The sequence below is a fragment of the Rosa rugosa genome, chromosome 6, assembly GCF_958449725.1.
Source record: "Rosa rugosa chromosome 6, drRosRugo1.1, whole genome shotgun sequence".
In the NCBI taxonomy this organism is placed as follows: domain Eukaryota; kingdom Viridiplantae; phylum Streptophyta; class Magnoliopsida; order Rosales; family Rosaceae; genus Rosa; species Rosa rugosa.
In genome coordinates this window covers 7,526,143-7,547,787 of record NC_084825.1, presented here as the reverse complement: position 1 = coordinate 7,547,787, position 21,645 = coordinate 7,526,143, and the positions used below count along the sequence as shown (strand labels likewise).

At 40.0% G+C, this 21,645-nt stretch overlaps 3 protein-coding genes and 1 long non-coding RNA gene across 5 annotated transcripts; 3 read left to right on the top strand and 1 right to left on the bottom strand.

The window, feature by feature from the left end:
- The first annotated feature begins 1,417 nt into the window (after positions 1–1,417).
- LOC133715377 (uncharacterized) lies at positions 1,418–7,324 on the top strand. The gene is made up of 6 exons (XR_009849042.1): positions 1,418–1,790; positions 1,932–2,198; positions 5,613–5,704; positions 5,878–6,249; positions 6,930–7,011; positions 7,122–7,324. It is a non-coding gene; the product is annotated as an uncharacterized LOC133715377 (long non-coding RNA).
- Positions 7,325–8,180: 856 nt separating this feature from the next.
- On the top strand, positions 8,181–14,359 carry LOC133716145 (uncharacterized). Its single transcript, XM_062142877.1, has 2 exons — positions 8,181–10,845; positions 11,515–14,359. Exons 1-2 carry the CDS (start codon positions 8,304–8,306, stop codon positions 14,085–14,087), a joined length of 5,115 nt encoding a protein of 1,704 aa, XP_061998861.1. The 5' UTR covers positions 8,181–8,303; the 3' UTR covers positions 14,088–14,359.
- Positions 14,360–14,490: 131 nt separating this feature from the next.
- Positions 14,491–17,227, bottom strand: LOC133714541 (uncharacterized). Of its 2 annotated transcripts, none has more exons than XM_062140678.1 (4): positions 17,032–17,227; positions 15,541–16,155; positions 14,928–14,998; positions 14,491–14,765 (listed from the first exon to the last, which is right to left on the bottom strand). In XM_062140678.1, exons 2-4 carry the CDS (start codon positions 15,725–15,727, stop codon positions 14,658–14,660), a joined length of 366 nt encoding a protein of 121 aa, XP_061996662.1. In that variant the 5' UTR covers positions 15,728–16,155; positions 17,032–17,227; the 3' UTR covers positions 14,491–14,657. The 2 variants fall into 2 exon arrangements, with proteins under 2 accessions (XP_061996662.1, XP_061996663.1); XM_062140679.1 differs by lacking the exon at positions 17,032–17,227 and adding an exon at positions 16,620–17,019.
- Positions 17,228–19,254: 2,027 nt separating this feature from the next.
- On the top strand, positions 19,255–21,366 carry LOC133716144 (protein TPLATE-like). The gene is made up of 2 exons (XM_062142876.1): positions 19,255–19,398; positions 20,308–21,366. Exons 1-2 carry the CDS (start codon positions 19,255–19,257, stop codon positions 21,364–21,366), a joined length of 1,203 nt encoding a protein of 400 aa, XP_061998860.1.
- The last annotated feature ends 279 nt before the right edge of the window (positions 21,367–21,645 follow it).

The window sequence follows — 21,645 nt, the reverse complement described above, 5'->3', positions numbered from 1 at the left end:
CCATTACTGTTTGAGATTTAGAAAATCATCTGCAAATGATTTGGTGGCTGGTATTGGAAGAATGGTACTTCTTAGCTTTACTCATCTCAGGAAATAGTACCAATTTGGTTGTCATCTCATTATTACTGATCAAGTTGTTTTCTTTCCAAATCTTCCATTAGGCATCAAAATCGTATGCTTTTCTGTTTACTTTTCCAGGATTTGAATTCCGCATCAGATAAATAGTTCCGACTCTATTAGCTAAGTTTGGTTGTCTACCCTTATGGCACATTGTAAGGATGGGTTGCAATTTCTTGATTTCTATCGGTTGAAATGTTTTGTTGGAACATAAAATTGATAATCTATGGTGTGATGTTCTGAAAAATTGCACAGTCTTGGACTTACGCATAGAGTTTCAAACCAAATGCATATGGCTTAATGTTATGAAAGAGGGAAGAGTGTAAAGATTCCTCCTTTTGGTTGGTGATGGCCTTGACCGAGAAATTCTTTAAGATCATAGTTACGTTGGGGTTGAAGAATAGGGGACTTGATCATGGTTTATCTATGTTGGCATTTGTTCCATGTAATGGAGTTTGTCTGTCTTTAATTGAGGGTTTACTACTCTACATTCATGATAGTATTACAAGTGATGAATAAAAGTTGGAACAGTGATACTATATCTCTTTTGGTGTTTGAGGTAGAGGTGTGGATGTAGGAATCAAAGTTCAAATATGGACCAGCCTAGCTCGCATCTACGACAAGGTTCTCATTAAACTGTACACCTTGAAAACCCTACTTCTCTTAACTGTGAATGAGGAGACATTCTGCTTATTCTTTGCTTTGGAGTTGGGGTAGGATAGAGTGAATGGAGAAAAGCATGTACAACAACTGTGGTTTCTGTTAATGCATGACCTGCTACTGCTGTCCAAACACTGCAGCAGAATCCTTTGTACAGTGTCCATAGAAATAATTTGTCCTCCTTTTCTATGTAAGTATTGTGTTATCATATACCTCCAAAATAAAGCGAAAACTTATTTTTGGTTTCGGAGAAAATTATTGAAGTAATATAAGAATACAGGTTTATGTTTGAGATGGTGCTGCAGCATATATATATATATATATATATATATATATATATATATATATATATATATATATATATATTCCACAGTGTGTTTTTTTATCTTCTTTTTTTCATCTATTTGTGCAGCTTAGTGATGTGGTGAAACCTGTCTGAGCTGGCATCTCTCTTATTAGATATTGTTTGAATCAATTGATTGTTTATTAGTTGAGACAATGATAGAGTAAAACAGGGACATAAATTATAATGCCTGCTTAAAGTCACTAGCTGAACCCTATATTGTCAATCAAGGGTTCTGTGCTAAGTTGTGAAAAGGATTCTGTGTGTGCACCAGAAAATTTTTGTTTATTTTTTATTTTTTTATATATAACTAAGAGATCCAGAAAATCATGTAAATAAAGTGGAAAAGCGTTGGGATGTCATGCTTTCTCTAAGATCAAGTTGATTAAAGGGTTGGGATGCCATATATGATACAGCACAAAATTTTGGTTTTTCTATATGATTCTGATTATGGTCAGAAAATAAAAGAATTTGATCCGAGTATTTTATACTGTTTTGCTCTTCCTGATGCTCTTTTTTATGTCAGAAAACTATCTCACAAGATCTGGAGTTGGAATTGCTTTTTGCGGGCATGTCTCTATGAACTGAACCTTTCAAGGCAATGCGTATGTGGAAGCTGAAAGTATTGAGAATGGTATTGGTGTTGTGAAGCTAATGGGATACTACAGTGGTAATAGTTCTCATTTCATGTCTATATTTTCGTATTCTTCTTCAGTGTCATGCAAGTATTGATCCTGATGCTTAATCTTTGTAATAATTATGTTCCAATTCCTTATAGAGCTTTCATCTTGAACTGGAATTCCTGATACAGGTTTCATAGCCATGTTTGCTACACTTGCCATTCAAGATGTGGACTGTTGTTTGATGCTAGAGTCCCCCTTCTTTCTTAAAGGATGATATGATCTTTTTGTAATTATTGAAAAATAACTAAAAGAAGATGTACATATGGTTATTGCGATCGCTGAGGGAGCAGGACAAGATCTTCTTTCAGAGAGGTTGCAATCCATGAACCAACAAGATGCTTCAGGAAACAAGTTACTTAAAAGATGTTGGGTTATCGATATCTCAGAGGAACAAGGTATTACTAGCAATCCTGTCTATTTTCTTTGCATCATGTTACATCATAAAAGAATCATATTGACATAAATATTCCCCCACATGCTTTTCGAACGGTTGAGGACGCACTCATCTCCTCCACCCAATTTTGCCTCTTCCTTCTTCAACTACAAAGACCCTTTTTCAGATAGAAGGGTTTCTTAACCCCCTGTAATACCCCGAAAAATCCAAATTAAATTCCATGGATTTTTAGAAATGATTTCACGATAGTAGGAGCGAGTACGAAGCTTGGAGAAGTTGTGGAATTAGTTCGAACGATTTTATTTTCGAAAACGAACGTTTTTAGGGGGTCAACAAAGTTGACTTTTTATACGTTCAAAATTTGGGAAAACTTCCTTCATGAAAGTTGTAGAGCTCGTCGATACGAGTTCGTGGACATGTGGAACGCATTATTCGGAGTTCGTATGATTAAGTTATGAATTTTTGAAAATTGGGAATTTTCTATAAATAGGGAATTTTCTGATTTTATTTTTCATTAAGGACGAAACTTTTCTGTTTTTGCGGAATAGTCCCCCGGATTCTCTCTCTCTCTCGATCGAAAACCTTCAGAACCCTCGGGTTCCGACCCACCCGACCCGGCTAAACGGTGGTCCTCCAGCCTCCTCTGGCCCCGGACCCAGCCTTCCTTGAGCTCGCCGTCGCACGCACAGCCTCCCTCTGGTGTCTCCTTGCCCCGCCGCTGTCTCTATCCCTGGATCGAAGCCCCCCAGAGCCAAGCTTTTGACCCGATCGGATCTTGGCCGTGCCGGTGTTGCACGGGCCGATCCTCCCCATTTTTGTGATCTCCTCCTTCCCCTGATCATCCTCATATCCTCCTTGCTTGACGATTTGGAGTGTGGAGTGAAAGATCACGAGTTGAAGATTTCGACGTCCCTGATTCAATCTGGAATCTGATCAGACGCACCAGATTAATCCAACTTCAACGCTTGATCTAGGACGATCTAGGCCGAACCAGGCTTAGCTCCAGGTATGGAAGTCGATCACCCTTTCATTTTGAACCAGTTTGTAGTTGGTCACTTTGCCATCGGAGGTGGTTGACTGGCGTTGACCGCCCACTGACCACCGCTTGTGGCGGCGCATCAGACCATATTTCGAGTTTTCATTATCTAGGCGATGATCTATGCATCCATACGAGCGTTTTGATATATAACATGGTCATGTTAGAAAAAGTTGATAAATAGTGGATTTACGTTTTGACTTTACTATTTAACATTTTTACGTTTATCTTCGGTTTACGATCTGTGAAGATCTGACCATCGGTTTTGCTTCAATTTTGGATATGTTGATCGTATGACTGTCCCGGTGACTTTGTGAGGTCACGGGCGAAGATCCGACCGTTGGATCTTCGTATAATTGAGAAACAGTGATTAGGGAGGCGATTCGTGAGAATCCGTCCGTCGGATTTTTGTATAAATTTGTGAAGATGTTAGTAAGGACGATTCAGGAAGATCCGACCGTTGGATCTTCGTGATGATTTTTGGAGGGTGATCCTAAAGGCGATCCGTGAGGATCCGACCGTTGGATCATCATTTAATTTCGATCCGACCGTTGGATTGTCGTTTAAGTATGTTTTTGAGTTATTGGCTAAAATAAGGTCATGTGTGATTAGGTGATTGACGGTCTCCCTTGGGTGAACGATTTCGGTGTGTATTGTGTTAAATTGAAGACGCAGCGGGAATATCGAGGTGAGTAAATCGCACATGGTTCATTCACGAACCGAAATTCGGTGATTTTATTTAATTGGGAAATTGTGGAAATTGTTTTATGAAAATAAATATTTGTTTTAAATTATATGGATTTGCTCAACTACGGTCCATAGGTAAGTAAAATGTATTTAAACTATAAAAATGAATTTCCTGATTTTAATGCATGTGAACTATAGTTGGTATTAGTGGTCATTCTTGTGTGGGTGACTACGTATATATATATTTACGTGGAATATATATTGGATGGTGTAATTTACTGAGTTATATTTTGAGCATTACCCTTTGGAATATGTGAATTATCTTAGATGTTGTGTTGTCTATGATAATGGGTAATTGAGTAAAGTGCGATAGTTGAGTCGTTGAGATGAATTAAATGAGGAGTCGAGTGAATTGAGAAAAGCAGTCATTCGTAAGGTGAACCTTGGCCCAGGTGACACTTTACGATACAGTTAGAGCTCTAGTCTGTCTGCCGTCATACTGCTTGGGGGATAAACGAGTTATCATATGCCCTTGGGTATGACATGACATACTGAATGGGGTGATTAATATAATTAATCATAAGCCTGTAAGTATGATATACTGAATGGGGTGATTAATATAATTAATCATAAGCCTGTAAGTATAATATACTGCATGGGATGATTTATATAAATAAATCATAAGCCTGTGAGTATATATTGAGTAAGAAGTTGTTTATTATTGAGTAGTCATGATGAGATGTGAGTTGATTGATGCTTGAAGTGATGTTGTACACTTCAATTCTTATGCAAAACAAAAATTAAAATGTGCTTGAGTTGATTGTGTTACTTTAAATCGTGCAATCCTTTCATTTACTCATACGAGCTTTGCAAAAAGCTTACCGGGTTTGTATTGTTGCAATCCCGGTACACTATTCAAACGGTGTAGCGGGTAATCCTGCAGGTCAGGAGAATCAGGACGGTGATCGTGCGGGTTAGAGAATTTGTTTTAGTTTTACAGCAATTGTAATTGTGAGGTGAGTTATGCTCATTTGAGCCTTACAATATAATTTGGTGAGAGTGTGCTGTAATAAACAAATTTGAGATTTGGTTTATGTAATATCGAGCGATGTGAGGTGTGGTTGTTTTGAAAAAAAAATTCAGGTTGTATTTATGTGAGTTGTATTAATTCATGTTTCGGATTTGGATTTGTTATTCAAAATCCGGGGCGTGACACCCCCACAACCCAAGCATGTTTGACACCAATAGAGAGAGAATGAGAGAGAAATGGACAGAGAGAAACAGAGGGATTTGAAACGAAAGAATCGGGAGGCTGGGCCTGAAGAAAGCCAGCTCTTGCCAGCTATAATAATATAGTATTATGATATTGCTACACTGTGTACCAAAATGACTCAATTCCAGGCCCCATTTCAAAGTTTTTCAACCCTTATTCTTTCTATCCCAGCAACTCTGCAATAAAAACCCTTTTTGGGGTTTTTCTTATATTTCAAGATATCCTGTTGAGAAATCAAACATCACAGCCGCTGGTCTTTTTTAATTTGAATTTCTTTACTGTCTTGGGAATAAAGTTTTACGGTTTGTGTCGTTACCTTGATAACGATTGATTCAATTATTGACCAAATTGAGTCGGGTTTGGTTAAGGCATTGTTTTCCATTTTGAATGCTTGATATCGTCAATTCTGTGCTTTGCAGCAAGTTCATAATAGGAAGTTGCGATACAAAGCTCCTAGAACTGCTGGATTGTAAAGATTGCTCGACTCTTGGGCATTGTATTCTTATGTAAGGTAACTAATTTCCTTCTCCAACTATGTATGAAACTATCAAAAGTTATACAATGTTTTGCTATTGCGTACAAGTCATGAATGCGATCTGTACACAAATGGTAGAAAGCAATTAGAGGCTCAGAACAGTTAGTATGAATCTTACGATTACACAAATGGTTCATAAATTTTTTCAGGTCTTCAGATATTCTAGAATTGTGCTTTAATCGATTTCCCAAGCTTGAAACTTTGTGCATGTGTAAGTTAATCGTCTTTTTTTTCTTCTTCCCAATTTTGGTTGTATCAGGATTTAATCTTATTCCAGTGAGTTGTTGATTGGTGGAATTTTGGCTCAGTCTCAATTGATGCTTGGATATGGCGTGAGGTGTTGTAGTAACTAGCCAAGGATTAAAGCTGAAAGTTCTCTTCCTATGTAACGTCAACGTCTGCATGTTACCAAGTTTAGATGAATGCTGACTTGAATGCAGTTCAGCTTCGATGGAAAGAAGTTGTTTACTTAGGTGTTGAATATCAATTGGTTTCAGAACCAACCAAGTAGGAATGACGAGGTAAATTTAATATCTTTTTTTGTTGGTTTTTGTTTTGGTGAAGTGTGGAGTTTAGTTTGAATGTGATTTCAATTTGGTGTTGGGTTAAAAGGAATTTTGGTTTTGCTTGCTTTAGTCTTATCAAGTTTTACTGGTAATCTACTATGAGCATATGGTATCAGTTTCCTGGGGATCAGTTTGGTCAGAAGTACTTTCTTGAAGCTTTGTATTGGTGTTTTGTGTTATTTGTACAGGATGACCCTTACTGCTACAGCCGCAGCTACTACTTGACATAAGTACTTCTGACCAAACTGTACCATCCAAGCAATATAGTGTAGCTGTATCTAAGTTTGGTCAGAAGTACTTTCCCTTGATCTCAAATTCTAGAAAGCTAGGTAACGATTTAATAATACCTTCTTAAACTGTATCTAAGTTTTTGTGTTTGAGAAACACTAGAAGTCGTTATTCCCCTTCTAGAACAAAGTTGTGAGAATTTGGTTGTTTCTGTGTTTTTTTAGTTTTTTAATTTTTATTTTTTTGCTGTTGGTTTTAGTGTTTGCTAATCACCATATAACTTTTACTTTCCTTTGCATAGAAGTGTGATTGAAATTGGATCAATTCACTTAATTCTCTTTACCTATATCTCTGTTCCGCATAAAAAACATTTGAAAATGCTAACATATCCTATCTCTTCTTTACAGCTTGAAGAAACAATGAAATCTGTACTTATCAACGAGATAGCAACTCCAGCGCCAGCATTTTGTGCAGCCGCAATGACTGCTGGTAAAGTGTATAATATGATCTTTAAACTGACTCCAGCATTTCTTTGAACCTACCACTACCACTTTTCTCTTGCTTAGTGCTATATCTTAGACGTGCTGTTCCTTTTGCAGGTAACTAATAGTTTGGATCAACTCCAACATTTTGTACAACTACAATTGGAGCAGGCACTTTTTAACTGATGCAGCTAAACCTGTTGTACAACTAGCATTTCTAAACCAACTCCAGTGGCAACTTTTTTAACCTATTTTTTTAATACACTCTTGTTAGGTTAACCTTTTTGTATAAAAAAATCTTTTACTGTTTCACTTCTATTAGCGCTGGACCTCGAGTCGAATTGATCGTGTCATGTGCAACGTCCATCAATGATGGTTCATTAATGTCCATTGATTTAGACTCCTTCCCCTCCCAACTACGAATAAGATCAAGAGGAGCCTGAGAGCCCCAAAACCAAGGAGGGAAACGGGAGCCTTTCGATTCACTCCCCATTCTCTCTTAAATAAAGCTCGCCCTCGGGCCCTGGGCAGGTCGCCGGGTCTTTCCCTGTTGTTCTGTTACCGCCATAGACGCACAGAAGAGGTATGCCCAGCGCGCGGAGGATCCGTTGAGAATGCAATAATTTTTCTTTTGTAATTTATCATTATCATTTATTCACAAACACAATTTCAGACCAAAAGAAAAAACAATATATTCAAAATGAAAATACATCCTACGTACTAGTCTAAATTTCTATATGACTACGTACTACAGTCCTTCTACCTCTATGAATATGATAAAAGATTTCCATAAACACAATTTACCATAATCAATTAGCTCCTTTCCTAATACCTCTAATCTGTATATTCGTAAGTCTTACTGATTAGTACTGCACCATATAACTAGCAGCTTATCAATCTAGCTAGAATTAGTCAATAGCAATGAAAGTTCCAAGTTATATAGATAAGAATATGACAATGCTAAAATATTGTCTGACTTTATTTCTAGTTTAGTTTAAACACATTGATTTCTAGTCAGCTATTCAACTAGTCAACTAGTCAAGTCCACAGGACGTAAATAAATGCAAAAAGAAAAAAGTGCCAGAGAGTACAGTTGATTGATGTTAATTGACATGCAGAGTCAAAAGATCAAGATTGAAGAGAAACACAACCATACATGTATCTATCGACTAACTTCCTCCCTTGTTAATTTTCCTATGCTAAAATCCCTCTCTACAATTCTCCTGCCCGTATAACCTAAAGAACCCAACCAACAATCATACAGACGAACACCTTTCATACAAGTACTAATTACCCAATATGAAACCAATTCTCGCTCCTCTTTACCCTTTCAGCTTGTTTCACCTCTTCGTCACCCTACTGGTGATCGGAGAGTCCACAACCATCTACTCTCCAACCGATGTTATCAACCTTGATTGTGGCTCATCCGGCGACATGGTCAGTGACTCTGATTCTCGAACTTGGAGTGGAGATATCAACTCAAAGCTTTCCCCTATAGAAGTTGGTGGTGCATCCCAAGTTTTGAAAGCACCACGGTCGTCCTCGACGGGCAGCCAAGTACCGTACACCACAGCACGGCTTTCTCGCTCGGAATTCACTTACCGATTTCCCGTCAGTCCCGGCCAGAAGTTCATTCGCCTATACTTTTACCCAGGCTCATACAACGCTGACTTCGACCGCTCCAAGTCTCTCTTCTCTGTCAAAGCCGGTGGCTACACCCTTCTCAAAGACTTCAACGCTTCTGTCACTGCAGATGCTGAATATATTGAGACGATGCTCAAGGAATTCTGTATTAACATTGAGCCGGAACAACAGAGGCTGAACATCACATTCACTCCCAGCAAAGATGGATACGCGTTTATCAACGGGATTGAAATTATGTCCATGCCTGCCTCTCTTTACTACACTGCAGCCCAAGGCGATGGACCTACTCTTATCGGCACCGAAAACCGGTACCCTGTGAAAAACAACACCGCTCTGGAGAATATCTACCGAATCAACGTCGGTGGAGACTGGGTCTCACCGAATGAAGACACCGGCATGTACCGCAACTGGGGGTTTGCAAGTACAAATTTCTACTTATGGGCTGGTCCAAGTAGATTTTTCAGAATTCACCTTCAGCTCAAATTTGCAAGAATCCCTAACTACACTGCCCCGAAAGAGGTTTACCGAACCGGCTTGGGGAGCTACAATCTCACCTGGGGGTTTCCTGTAGATTCACATTTTTATTACCTGGTGAGGCTCCATTTTTGTGAGATTGTACCAAATTATACGATGGATGGAGATCGTGTGTTTCAGATTTTTATAAATAACCAAACAGCGGAGCAGAAAGCGGACATAATCCAATGGAGTGGAGGAAATGGGATTCCCATATATAGAGACTACCTTCTGTTCGTGCCCAGTCGTCCAAACAAGAAGAAAGGTAAAGTTGATATCATTGTTGCACTACAAGCAAATTCGAAATCTCGATATAAGGCTGCAATCTTGAATGGGCTCGAAATCTTCAAACTGAATGACACAAACGGCAATCTCGCCGGACCCAATCCCGACCCACCACCGCCACGACCTCCACCGCCACCGCCACCACCGCCGTTCTCGATCCCGACGCAAACGGAAAAACCAAATGTGAAGTCGATTCCTATGCTTGCTATCCTTGCTGGTGTAGTTTCGGTCTTATTTGTTCTTTCCCTAGTCGGGTTTTTAGTTTTTAGGCATGGAAGGAAACTCAAGGACTCCATCTCCAGCCACAGGATGACGAGGCTAGCCATGACCACTGGGTCATTTTTACCATCTTATTTGTGTCGTTACTTTTCACTGGCAGAGATCAAAGCCGCCACCAAATACTTCGATGATACTTTCATTATTGGAGCTGGGGGATTTGGCAACGTATACAAAGGATTCATCGATGGTGGAGGCACTCCAGTTGCAATCAAACGGCTGAAAGCCATGTCATCACAAGGGTCCCGCGAGTTTAGGACGGAAATTGAGATGCTCTCTCGACTCCGCCACCGCCATTTGGTGTCTCTTATCGGATTTTGTGCCGATGAAGGTGAGATGATCTTGGTGTACGATTACATGGCACGTGGGACTCTTCGTGACCATCTCTACCACACTGATAATCCACCTCTTCCATGGGAACAACGGCTTCAAATTTGTATTGGCGCGGCGCAAGGTTTGCACTATCTTCACACAGGTACCAAGGGCACCATCATTCACCGTGACATAAAGAGCACAAACATATTATTGGATGAGAAATGGGTGGCCAAGGTTTCAGATTTTGGGTTGTCAAGAAAGGGCACAATCACCGTGTCCAAGACCCACATTAGCACGAAGGTGAAGGGTAGTTTTGGATATCTTGACCCGGATTACTATCGACGTCAACAATTAACTGAGAAGTCTGATGTGTACTCCTTCGGTGTAGTGTTGTGTGAGGTATTGTGTGGAAGGCCAGCAATAACAACTGTAAAGAATAATCGAGTTGGCTTAGCTGGATGGGCCAAGAAGTGTCATCGTAATGGGAAACTTGATCAAATTATTGATCCAAATTTAAACGGTAAGATTGCGGCACGATGCTTGCAAAAATTTGTTACCATGGCGATGAATTGCATAGATGATAATGGAGTCAATCGACCTTCAATGGATAATGTTGTGAGAGGGCTTCAATTTGCATTGCAGTTGCAACAGAACAATGAGGATTATATTGATTACGTTGAAAGGACGCATGAAGATAAGATTGTTTCGATCAAGGACAATGAAGGGTCCAGTGAACAAGATTATGGGGCGAACGAATCCGTGCAAGGGTTGACTGGGACGATCTTCTCTGAGATCATTGATCCGGTTGGTAGATAATAGATGAGCAACATTGTTAACAAGATGAGAGCAATCTTCATAGAATAATAGGAGCGTCTATATGTGTATTATATCAGTTGTCATATAAGATGGAATGCATGTGTTACCTAAAAAAAGTGGCGATTATTACCCTATAATCTATACAACTACAACTACAATTGGAGCAGGCACTTTTTTACACCTACTATACAACTGATGCAGCTAAACCTGTTGTACAACTAGCATTTCTAAACCAACTCCAGTGACCAGTGGCTACTTTTTTAACCTATTTTTTAATACACTTTTGTTAGGTTGACATTTTTGTATAAAAAATCTTTCACTGTTTCAATAGAATGCAATAATTTTCCTTTTATATTTTATCATTATCATTTATTTACAAACCCAATTCCGCAGCAAAGTGCAGGTTTAATTTCTAGTTTAGTTTAAACTTTAAACACATTGGTTTCTAGTCAACTATTCAACTAGTCAAGTCCACTGGGCGTAAACAAAAGCAAAAAGAAAAAAGTGCCAGAGTATAGTTGATTGATGTTAATTGACATGCAGAGCCAAAAGATCAAGATTAGAGAGAAACACAACCATACATATATCTATCGATTAACTTCCTCCCTTATTAATATTCCGATGATAAAATCCCTCTCTACAATCATACAGTACTAATTACCCAATATGAAACCGATTCTCGCTCCTCTTTACCCTTTCAGCTTGTTACTCCTCTTCGTCACCCTACTGGTGACCGGAGAGTCCACAACCATCTACTCTCCAACCGATGTTATCAACCTGAATTGTGGCTCATCCGGCGACCTGGTCTATGAATCTCAAACTTGGAGTGGAGATATCAACTCAAAGCTTTTCCCTATAGAAGTTGGTGGTGCATCCCAAGTTTTGAAAGCACCACCGTCGTCCTCCACGGGCAGCCAAGTACCGTACACCACAGCACGGCTTTCTCGCTCGGAATTCACTTACCGATTTCCCGTCAGTCTCGGCCAGAAGTTCATTCGCCTATACTTTTACCCAGGCTCATACAACGCTGACTTCGACCGCTCCAAGTCTCTCTTCTCTGTCAAAGCCGGTGGCTACACCCTTCTCAAAGACTTCAACGCTTCTGTCACTGCAGATGCTGAATATATTGAGACGATGCTCAAGGAATTCTGTATTAACATTGAGCCGGAACAACAGAGGCTGAACATCACATTCACTCCCAGCAAAGATGGATACGCGTTTATCAACGGGATTGAAATTATGTCCATGCCTGCCTCTCTTTACTACACTGCAGCCCAAGGCCATGGGCCTAGTTTTATCGGCACCGGAAACCGGTACCCTGTGAAAAACAACACCGCTCTGGAGAATATCTACCGAATCAACGTCGGTGAATACCCACTCTCACCGAATGAAGACACCGGCATGTTCCGCACCTGGGATTACGACTTCTACTTATTGGATTATTCAAATTTCGGGTCGACAACATCCAGATTTGACCTTCAGCTCAAATTTGCAAGAATCCCTAACTACACTGCCCCGGAAGGGGTTTACCGAACCGGCATGGAGAGCTACAATCCCATCTGGGGGTTTCCTGTAGATCCACAATTTAATTCCCTGGTGAGGCTTCATTTTTGTGAGATTGTACCAAATTATACGATGGATGGAGATCGTGTGTTTCAGATTTTTATAAATAACCAAACAGCGGAGCAGAAAGCGGACATAATCCAATGGAGTGGAGGAAATGGGATTCCCGTATATAGAGACTACCTTCTGTTCGTTCCCAGTCGTCCAAACAAGAAGAAAGGTGAAGTTAATATCATTGTTGCACTACAAGCAAATTCGAAATCTCGATATAAGGATACAATCTTGAATGGGCTCGAAATCTTCAAACTGAATGACACAAACGGCAATCTCGCCGGACCCAATCCCGACCCGCCACCACCTCCACCGCCACCTCCACCGCCGCCTCCACCGCCTCCACCGCCACCACCGCGAACACCGCCGTTCTCAATCCCGACACAAACGGAAAAACCGACTTTGATTCCTATGCTTGCTATCCTTGCTGGTGTAGTTTCGGTCTTATTTGTTCTTTCCCTTGTCGGGTTTTTAGTTTTGAGGCGTGGAAGAAAACTCAAGGACTCCAGCTCCAGCCACAGGATGACGAGGCCAGCCATGACCACTGGGTCACATTTACCATCTTATTTGTGTCGTTACTTTTCACTGGCAGAGATCAAAGCCGCCACCAAATACTTCGATGATACTTTCATTATTGGAGCTGGGGGATTTGGCAACGTATACAAAGGATTCATCGATGGTGGAGGCACTCCAGTTGCAATCAAACGGCTGAAAGCCATGTCATCACAAGGGTCCCGCGAGTTTAGGACGGAAATTGAGATGCTCTCTCGACTCCGCCACCGCCATTTGGTGTCTCTTATCGGATTTTGTGCCGATGAAGGTGAGATGATCTTGGTGTACGATTACATGGCACGTGGGACTCTTCGTGACCATCTCTACCACACTGATAATCCACCTCTTCCATGGGAACATCGGCTTCAAATTTGTATTGGCGCGGCGCAAGGTTTGCACTATCTTCACACAGGTACCAAGGGCACCATCATTCACCGTGACGTAAAGAGCACAAACATATTATTGGATGAGAAATGGGTAGCCAAGGTTTCAGATTTTGGGTTGTCGAGAAAGGGCACAATCACCGTGTCTAAGACCCACATTAGCACGAAGGTGAAGGGTAGTTTTGGATATCTTGACCCGGATTACTATCGACGTCAACAATTAACTGAGAAGTCTGATGTGTACTCCTTCGGTGTAGTGTTGTGCGAGGTATTGTGTGGAAGGCCAGCTATAACAACCGTAGAGAATAATCGAGTTGGCTTAGCTGGATGGGCTAAGAAGTGTCATCGTAATGGGAAACTTGATCAAATTATTGACCCAAATTTAAACGGTAAGATTGCGGCACGATGCTTGCACAAATTTGTTACCATGGCGATGAATTGCATAGATGATAATGGAGTCAATCGACCTTCGATGGATGATGTTGTGAGAGGGCTTCAATTTGCATTGCAGTTGCAACAGAACAATGAGGATTATATTGATTACGTTGAAAGGACGCATGAAGATAAGATTGTTTCGATCAAGGACAATGAAGGGTCCAGTGAACAAGACTGTGGGGCGAACGAATCCGTGCAAGGGTTGACTGGGACAATCTTCTCTGAGATCATCGATCCGATTGGTAGATAATAGACGAGCAACATTGTTAACAAGATGAGAGCAATCTTCGTAGAATAATAGGAGCATCTATACGTGTATTATATCAGTTGTCATATAAGATGGAATGCATGTGTGACCTAAAAAAGTGGCGATCATATAATCTATCAATAATTTCAACTCAATTGTTATGTTAGTAATCCTATGCATGAGTTTAGGAAATGTGAAAGTCTTGTGCGTCTTTGTTGAATGCAAGGGGCCGCGTGGTGCTGCGGTTTCTTAAATAATGGTTCTGCTAAATGCTTTTCCAGTTTGTCAACATAGTGTACAATTGAACTTCTAGCAAAAGAAATGGAATAGTTTGAAGAGCATCCTGATTGCTGACCATATTTCTGGAATTTTGTTTGCTCTTTATAAGCCAAAGAAGAGGAAAGTGAGCAAAATGGCATGTTTGGCTAGTTTATTTATTGAATCAAAGAAACACACACGAAACACCAGCAGGTCCTTGCTCAAGTATAAGGAAAATGAGCTAGAAATTTTTTTTTATTGAATTATAGCCATAAGAGAAAGCAAAACCAAACTCAAACAATACTACAAATCAAATTAAGCATAGGGAAGAACAATATGCCTAACATTGATGCTGGCCTTCATCTTTTCATTACCAACCAGATCTGTAGTTTTCTTATCTGATTTAAGGAACCTTCTGGAAATCTGAAAAAGCAAATGAAATTTCATCAATATGTGTATAACGGTGGTAAGGAAAAGGTATATCATAACATAGGCAATTTATTTGTACAACTTAGTTCAGAACTAAAAGCTGAATCTAAGTATACATCAAAATTCAAACTTCCAGAACTTGGTTAATATACTTACATTTTGCCCCCAAGAGGGTAAGGTTGCGCTGAAGAGAAGTGTTTGAACTCTAGTTACATCTTTGACCTTGCCTGCAAACCCAAAGAAAATAGAGAGAAGTGAATACCAGATATAATTCTTACAAAACTAACAACAAATAAATTATCTGACACAAATATTGTAATACTTGGAAAAGTATTTAGCTACAATTATATTGGACACAGAAATTTGGCAACAATATTAAGTAAATTATAAAAATGTATAAAACACAGCTATCCCCAGTCAATAACAGCCAATCAGCAATACAACACTATTTGACAGTGAATTATTTAAAACACATGTTAACAGCAAAGTATAGTTCTAGAAATACTGGGACTAACATGACTTTTTTGTCAGGCCCTTTAGTCATTTTATATGTTGCAGCTTGAAGGAATATAAGCAGTTCATATAAAATTGCCAACTGAGATGTCACTGAAATCATAGTCACAGATGAAGCTATGATTCGGTGTGCCTTCTCGCTTCACAAAATGTCAACTACAAAAATTAAACGACTTAATTTCATCCAAGATATGATATTCCAAACTCAAATCATCACTATCGTTTTGCGGAGCACTAATAATAGTGAGGGCATCACCTTTAATCTCCAGGTTTTTGAATCCAACATGACTAGCAAACTCAAGTCCATGAAGTAGTGCAAGAGCCTCAATAGATCTTAGTGATAGATTTTCAACTTGAGGAATAGCTATGGCTCCCTTCAAACCTCTGTGTTCATCCCTAAAGACCACGCCAATCCCATAGACTCCTTGTATCACATGCTCCATCAAAATTCAGTTTCAGCCTATAGAGAGGGCTGCTATAATACAGTAGTATCTTATGGTTGCTATGATATAGTAGTAGACTAGTATCTTATCGTTGCTATGTTGACTTGGGATAGCAGCCCTGCCATCTTGTACTTGGGATAGAAGCAGCCCTGCCATCCCCAAAAAATTTCGTCTGCCAGTCCGCTGCCATCCTTATTAATGCAGCTGGTTGTAACACAGTTTCACAATGCCTTTGTAAATTCCTGTTTCTCCACAGCCACCAAGCAATATAGCCAAAAGATTCAAGCTCCCCTCCCACCACAATAATACAGACATGTGAGAAGAGATCAATGACAGACGGCTCCTTCCCTATTTTGCGCACCTTACTCAGAAAAATAGAGCTTCCATACCTCCTTGCTTGAGTAATTTAGCTATTAGCTTTTATCAAGCTACATGAAACAGATTTCAGGAAGTTAACAACTTCTACCATTAAATGATAAAAAAATTTAAGATAAAGACTTTTGAATTTGTCAGTAAACACCTTTTGTCACTTAAGATAATTTATTAAATAACTTATGCCACCATAAAGGCCGAAAGTGCTAGATCTTTTTGATAACTGTTTCTTTATGAACTTAACATATATCACAAAGGCATGTTTTATAGTTTTTGAGAATGGATAAACAGATACTTAGTAGTATATTGACGTTAAACAACATCTTTTCCTGATGGAACAATGATCAAAGAAACCAATTAAACCGGTAAACCATAACACAATGAAATCTGTTCTCATTTTTGCTTACTTCTCTCTTTCTTTCTATTTTTCACTATAAGGGAGCTACTATGGTATATGAACATGAATGACACTTAGAAAGTTACAACATGCACATAGAAAGACACAGGTAAAGAAGAATACCTATGGACAAAGCACTACTAATTCAAGGGAAAGTTTGGGGCAATCCTTAGCTATGTGATTCCTTTCCTAATCCATTTCTGCAAGTTTAATGAGGTTGTCTTCCTCGTCCATATTTTTCCTTTCCAAAGATCAAACACCAATAAGAAATGCACATGTACCCACATAATCAAATCCCCATTTCCAGAAACTATTCACTCCTTAACTTCAAAAGAGCGCCACCATTTTTAACCACTATAAGTTACAGGTTCAGAAGCCAGACAATTCAGATTCCTAACGCACAATTTGGGAAGATTATGCAATTGTTTTTTGTCTGATTGATTTAGAAACCATTTCAAATACAAAACCCATCAATTTAAAACCAACATATATTGAATTGGTTGAGTAAATATGTTAGAAAAGTCGAAAAGTTTACATTTTTGGCAACCATTGCAGGGTAATTGTACTGCAAGAGCCCAACAGCTTGCTTTGTTGCAACCCTGAGCTCCTTCTTAATTGGTCCAGGCGAGTTCTTGAGGTCATTGATCTGAAGCAGAGAAATGACATCATCAGACCTCAATTCAAGCTTCTCCATCAATTGAAGCCTCCCCCACCACCAAACACCGATCAGCTCAAACGGTGGCATATAAGCAAAATAGCAGACAGGGGCAAAACCGTCAAAGACCACACCATCAACTGGAGGGGCAAAAATGGATATCCACTATTCATAAGCCAGGTTACTGTTCATAAAGAGTTGCAACTTTAGAAGAGAGAATTCCAACTGTGTAACTTCTAAGTAGGTTTCAATCACCATGCCAGTCTTGTGCGTCTTTTATGCTTTGTAATGAAAGACTTTCCAAGTCATTGGGCACCAGTATGTGTTGTTTCACTTCGTCAACTAAACACTGCACCTCAGAGTAAAATCATTAGAATGGGATCTGCTTTCTTTTTTAGACCCCAAGTCCACCAAGTCTCTGCCGTCCGACTTGTGTTGTCAGTCGTCACCTTGCACTGGTAGCATGGATAACAAAAAAAAGAAGAAGATAGAATTAGCAGTCTGGCAATGTAATTTTGAATAAATAATATATATCATTAGCTCCTTAATTTTCTGTACCTATCCAAACTGTCAGTTTAGATAAGGCTCCGAGTTGCTCGTGAATCTGGTGTTTAAATCCATATGGATTAATTGTACACAATATCCACTTTTGCTGTGTTGATAGATGTCAATGAAATTTTTTTTTTTTTTAATCAAACAATGATGTTTCTTGTATTTGGCTTTGCTATGGAACTTCCAAATTTTCAGTGAAGCTGATGAATGAGTAAAATGATACCAAATTTGCAGCGAGTCAGTGACTAAAGATCGATCAACATCCAAATTTAAGACTTTTCCACCAATTCAGAATCTGTTCTGATTGAATTAATAATTTATGCATAAAGACATTTCCCATTTGCAAGGACTAATAACACAGTTTATAAGACAATAGTACTACTTGTCAAAGTCATTCACCCTTTGACTGATGATCGTTCCTACTTCTGCTCAAGAAATTCCAATCAGTGGATTAGAGAGAAACACAACAACACATATCCATGAGCAGCTTTGTCCCCTGCAACAAAAGCTTAATCCATATTAAAGTGACCATGAAACCAACTCTCGCTCCTCTCTACCTTTTCTTGTTTCAGCATATGGTCACGTTGATCATATCCAGAGAGTTGCACCCTATATACACTCCCACCGATGATATCGCTCTCAATTGTGGTTCCTCAGGCAACCAGTCCAGTCGTATTGACAACCGAATTTGGACAGGAGATATCGACTCAAAACTTCACCCCGTAGAAGTACAACAAGCTGGTTATATGTCCCAAGCCAGAAAAAAGCACCACCTCATTCGTCCTCCACCAGCCAAGTGCCATACACCACAGCATAGATTTCCCGCTCTGAATTTAGTTATAGCCTTCCCCTAACTACCGGCCAAAAGTTCATTTGCTTGTATTTCTATCTTGTTTCCTATCCCAAATTCACTCGGTCAGATGCCCTCTTCTTTGTCACAGCCGATGGCTATGCCCTTCTCAACAACCTCAATACTTCTCTTATTGGAGATGCTGAATGTGTGGAGACAATATACAAGGAATTTTGTTTGAATATTGAAACATCTGATACTCTATCTCTACCATTCAGTCTAAGCAGGACAAGCTCGAATGCATACGCGTTTATCAATGGAATTGAAATTGTGTCAATGCCAGCTAAACTTTACTACTCTGTAGCTGCGAGTACTGGGGTCAAGTATGTGGGAACCCAAGTCAGCTATCACGTCGAAAATAGCACAGCTCTGGAGATGGTCTACCGAATCAACATCGGCGGAAGCCAAGTTTTACTAAACGAAGACACTGGCGTGTACCGATATTGGGATGCCACTGATGAATCTTACTTGGATGATATGAGTAGAAAATACATTATTATACAGATGACCACAAGCGTGCAACTCAAATTTAACAATGTATCAAAATACACTGCGCCAGATATACAGAATGGGCCGTTCAATGGTGATGAACAAAACCATCAACAAGAGCTACAATCTCGATCACCTGGGGACATGTAGATTACAAATTTTCTTACTTGGTTCGATTCCATTTTTTTGAGTTAGCCACTGATATTACCTTTATGGGAGGCCGACGGTTTCTAGTCTACATTGCTAATCAATCTGCTGAAGAACAAGCGGACATAGTCATGTGGGGTAGTGGAAATGGGATTCCAATATACAGAGACTATATCGTGTTCATGTCTGGCACGGGAGGCCATAAGAAAGTAATTAATGTTAAACTGAATGAGCAATCAATCCAAGATCAATTCACAAGATCATAAACACACTGCATATTAATCAATACAAGATGACCCAAAACAATATGGCTTGGAGGCGTACCTTCTTCAGTGTTGAGACCCATTGCAGTAGCAGCAGACGACCTTGACAGCAAACACAAGTTGATCTTCTCTGACCTAAATATTTTGAGTATCAAAATCACAATGCAAACATAATTTTCATTACACTTAGTGGATCAATGTTTGCTTCTTACTGAATATATGCATATATAACAATCCACTTGATAAAACAAAAGAACTGATAATTAGAACAGCAACCATAAATTTATCAAAATAAATAAAACTGTTAGAACATGAACTGAAAATACCTCATTTTATTAAGGGAAAATCGTCCGTACAGTACCTGACATTTTTCTCATTATAAACTTCAGTACCTCACGTTCAGAAAATATCAGAACGGTACCTGAGGTTTTGACCCCGACCGAAGATTGGTACCTGGTGCCGTTAGCTCAGTTACGGAACCTGATAGCTGAAGGATATTTTCGTCTTTTCATGTCTTAATCCATTATTCTTTGGGAAAATTTCGCAAACAGTACACCAAGTAAAGGCCACTAATAATTCTTAGGGTTAAATACTTGTTACTCCTCAAACTTTTCCCTGAAAAACAGTTTAGTCCCTCACCTTTGAAATTAAACTGGATAGTCCTTATTCTCTCTAATTCTCGCACAACAAGTCCAAAATGATCTGAAATGACTATTATACCCCTCATTTTCTATTTTTATTTTTATTTTTTATTTTTTTCTCTATTTTTTAAATTTTTCTCCCCTTTTTTTATACTTTCTCTCTCTCTCTCTCTCCCTCTCTCCTGGCTGCGCATTCTTCTCTCTCTCCCTTCAGCAATCCGCCGTCGGCCGCGACATCTCCGTCATCGCCAAGTCCGCCGTCGAAGAGATAGTCGCCTCCCCCGCCTCCGCCGTCTGCAAGAAGCTCGCCTTCGACCTCATCCGCTCAACGCACCTCACCGTCGACCTCTGGGACACCGTCTGCACCGGCATCCTCACCGATCTCGACTTCCCCGACCCTGACGTCAGCGCCACCGCCGTCTCGATCCTCGCCGCCATCCCCTCCTACCGCCTCCCCAAGCTCATCTCCGACACCAAGAAGGAGATCAACAACTACTTCGACTCGCCGTCTGATAACCTTCGGTTCGCGATCACCGAGACGATGGGGTGCATTCTCGCACGTGACAATCTCGTGACTCTGTGTGAGAAAAATGTCAATCTGCTGGATAAGGTCTTCGGCTGGTGGGGCCGGATCGGCCAGAACATGCTCGACGGCTCTGACGCCGTTTCGAAGGTCGGGTTCGAGTCGGTGGGGCGGTTGTTTCAGGAGTTCGATACCAAAAGGATGAGCAGACTCGCCGGAGATAAGTTGATAGATAGTGAGAATTCGCTTGCGATTCGATCCAATTGGGTCTCTTCAATGGTGGACTTCGTCTGGAAGAAGCGGAGTGCTCTAATGGCGAGGTCGTTGGTTTTGCCGGTGGAGAGTTTCAGGGTCACGGTGCTTCCGATTGTGTATGCCGTTAAGGCTGTGGCCTCCGGCTCAGTCGAGGTCATAAGGAAGCTATCCAAGTCTTCTGGTGGTTCTAATGCGACTATTGTGGATAGTAATGCCGAGAGGTTCGTCGGAGTTTCGAATGTGGTGACGCATTTGGTGCTCTTTTTGGCCTGGTCTTTGGATCCAGCTTTTATTTTTGAGGTGGGGATTGACATGATGTACTTGGCTGATGTTCCTGGTGGGAAGCCTGAGTGGGCTTCGCAATCCATTATTGCAATTCTCACACTTTGGGATAGGCAAGAGTTTGCTTCAGCTAGGGAAAGTATTGTTAGAGCTGTTGTTACAAATCTTCATCTTCTCGATCTTCATATGCAGGTATGCTTACTTGAGTTATGATTGGATATTGGGACTGTAAGAACTGGAAATTCCTATAGACCGTGCGGCCGGGAGAGAGGGAGAGAGTATAAAAAAAGGGGAGAAAAATTTAAAAAATAGAGAAAAAAATAATAAAAATAGAAAATGAGGGGTATAATAGTCATTTCGGATCATTTTGGACTTGTTGTGCGAGAATTAGAGAGAATAAGGACTATCTAGTTTAATTTCAAAGGTGAGGGACTAAACTGTTTTTCAGGGAAAAGTTTGAGGAGTAACAAGTATTTAACCCTAATTCTTATA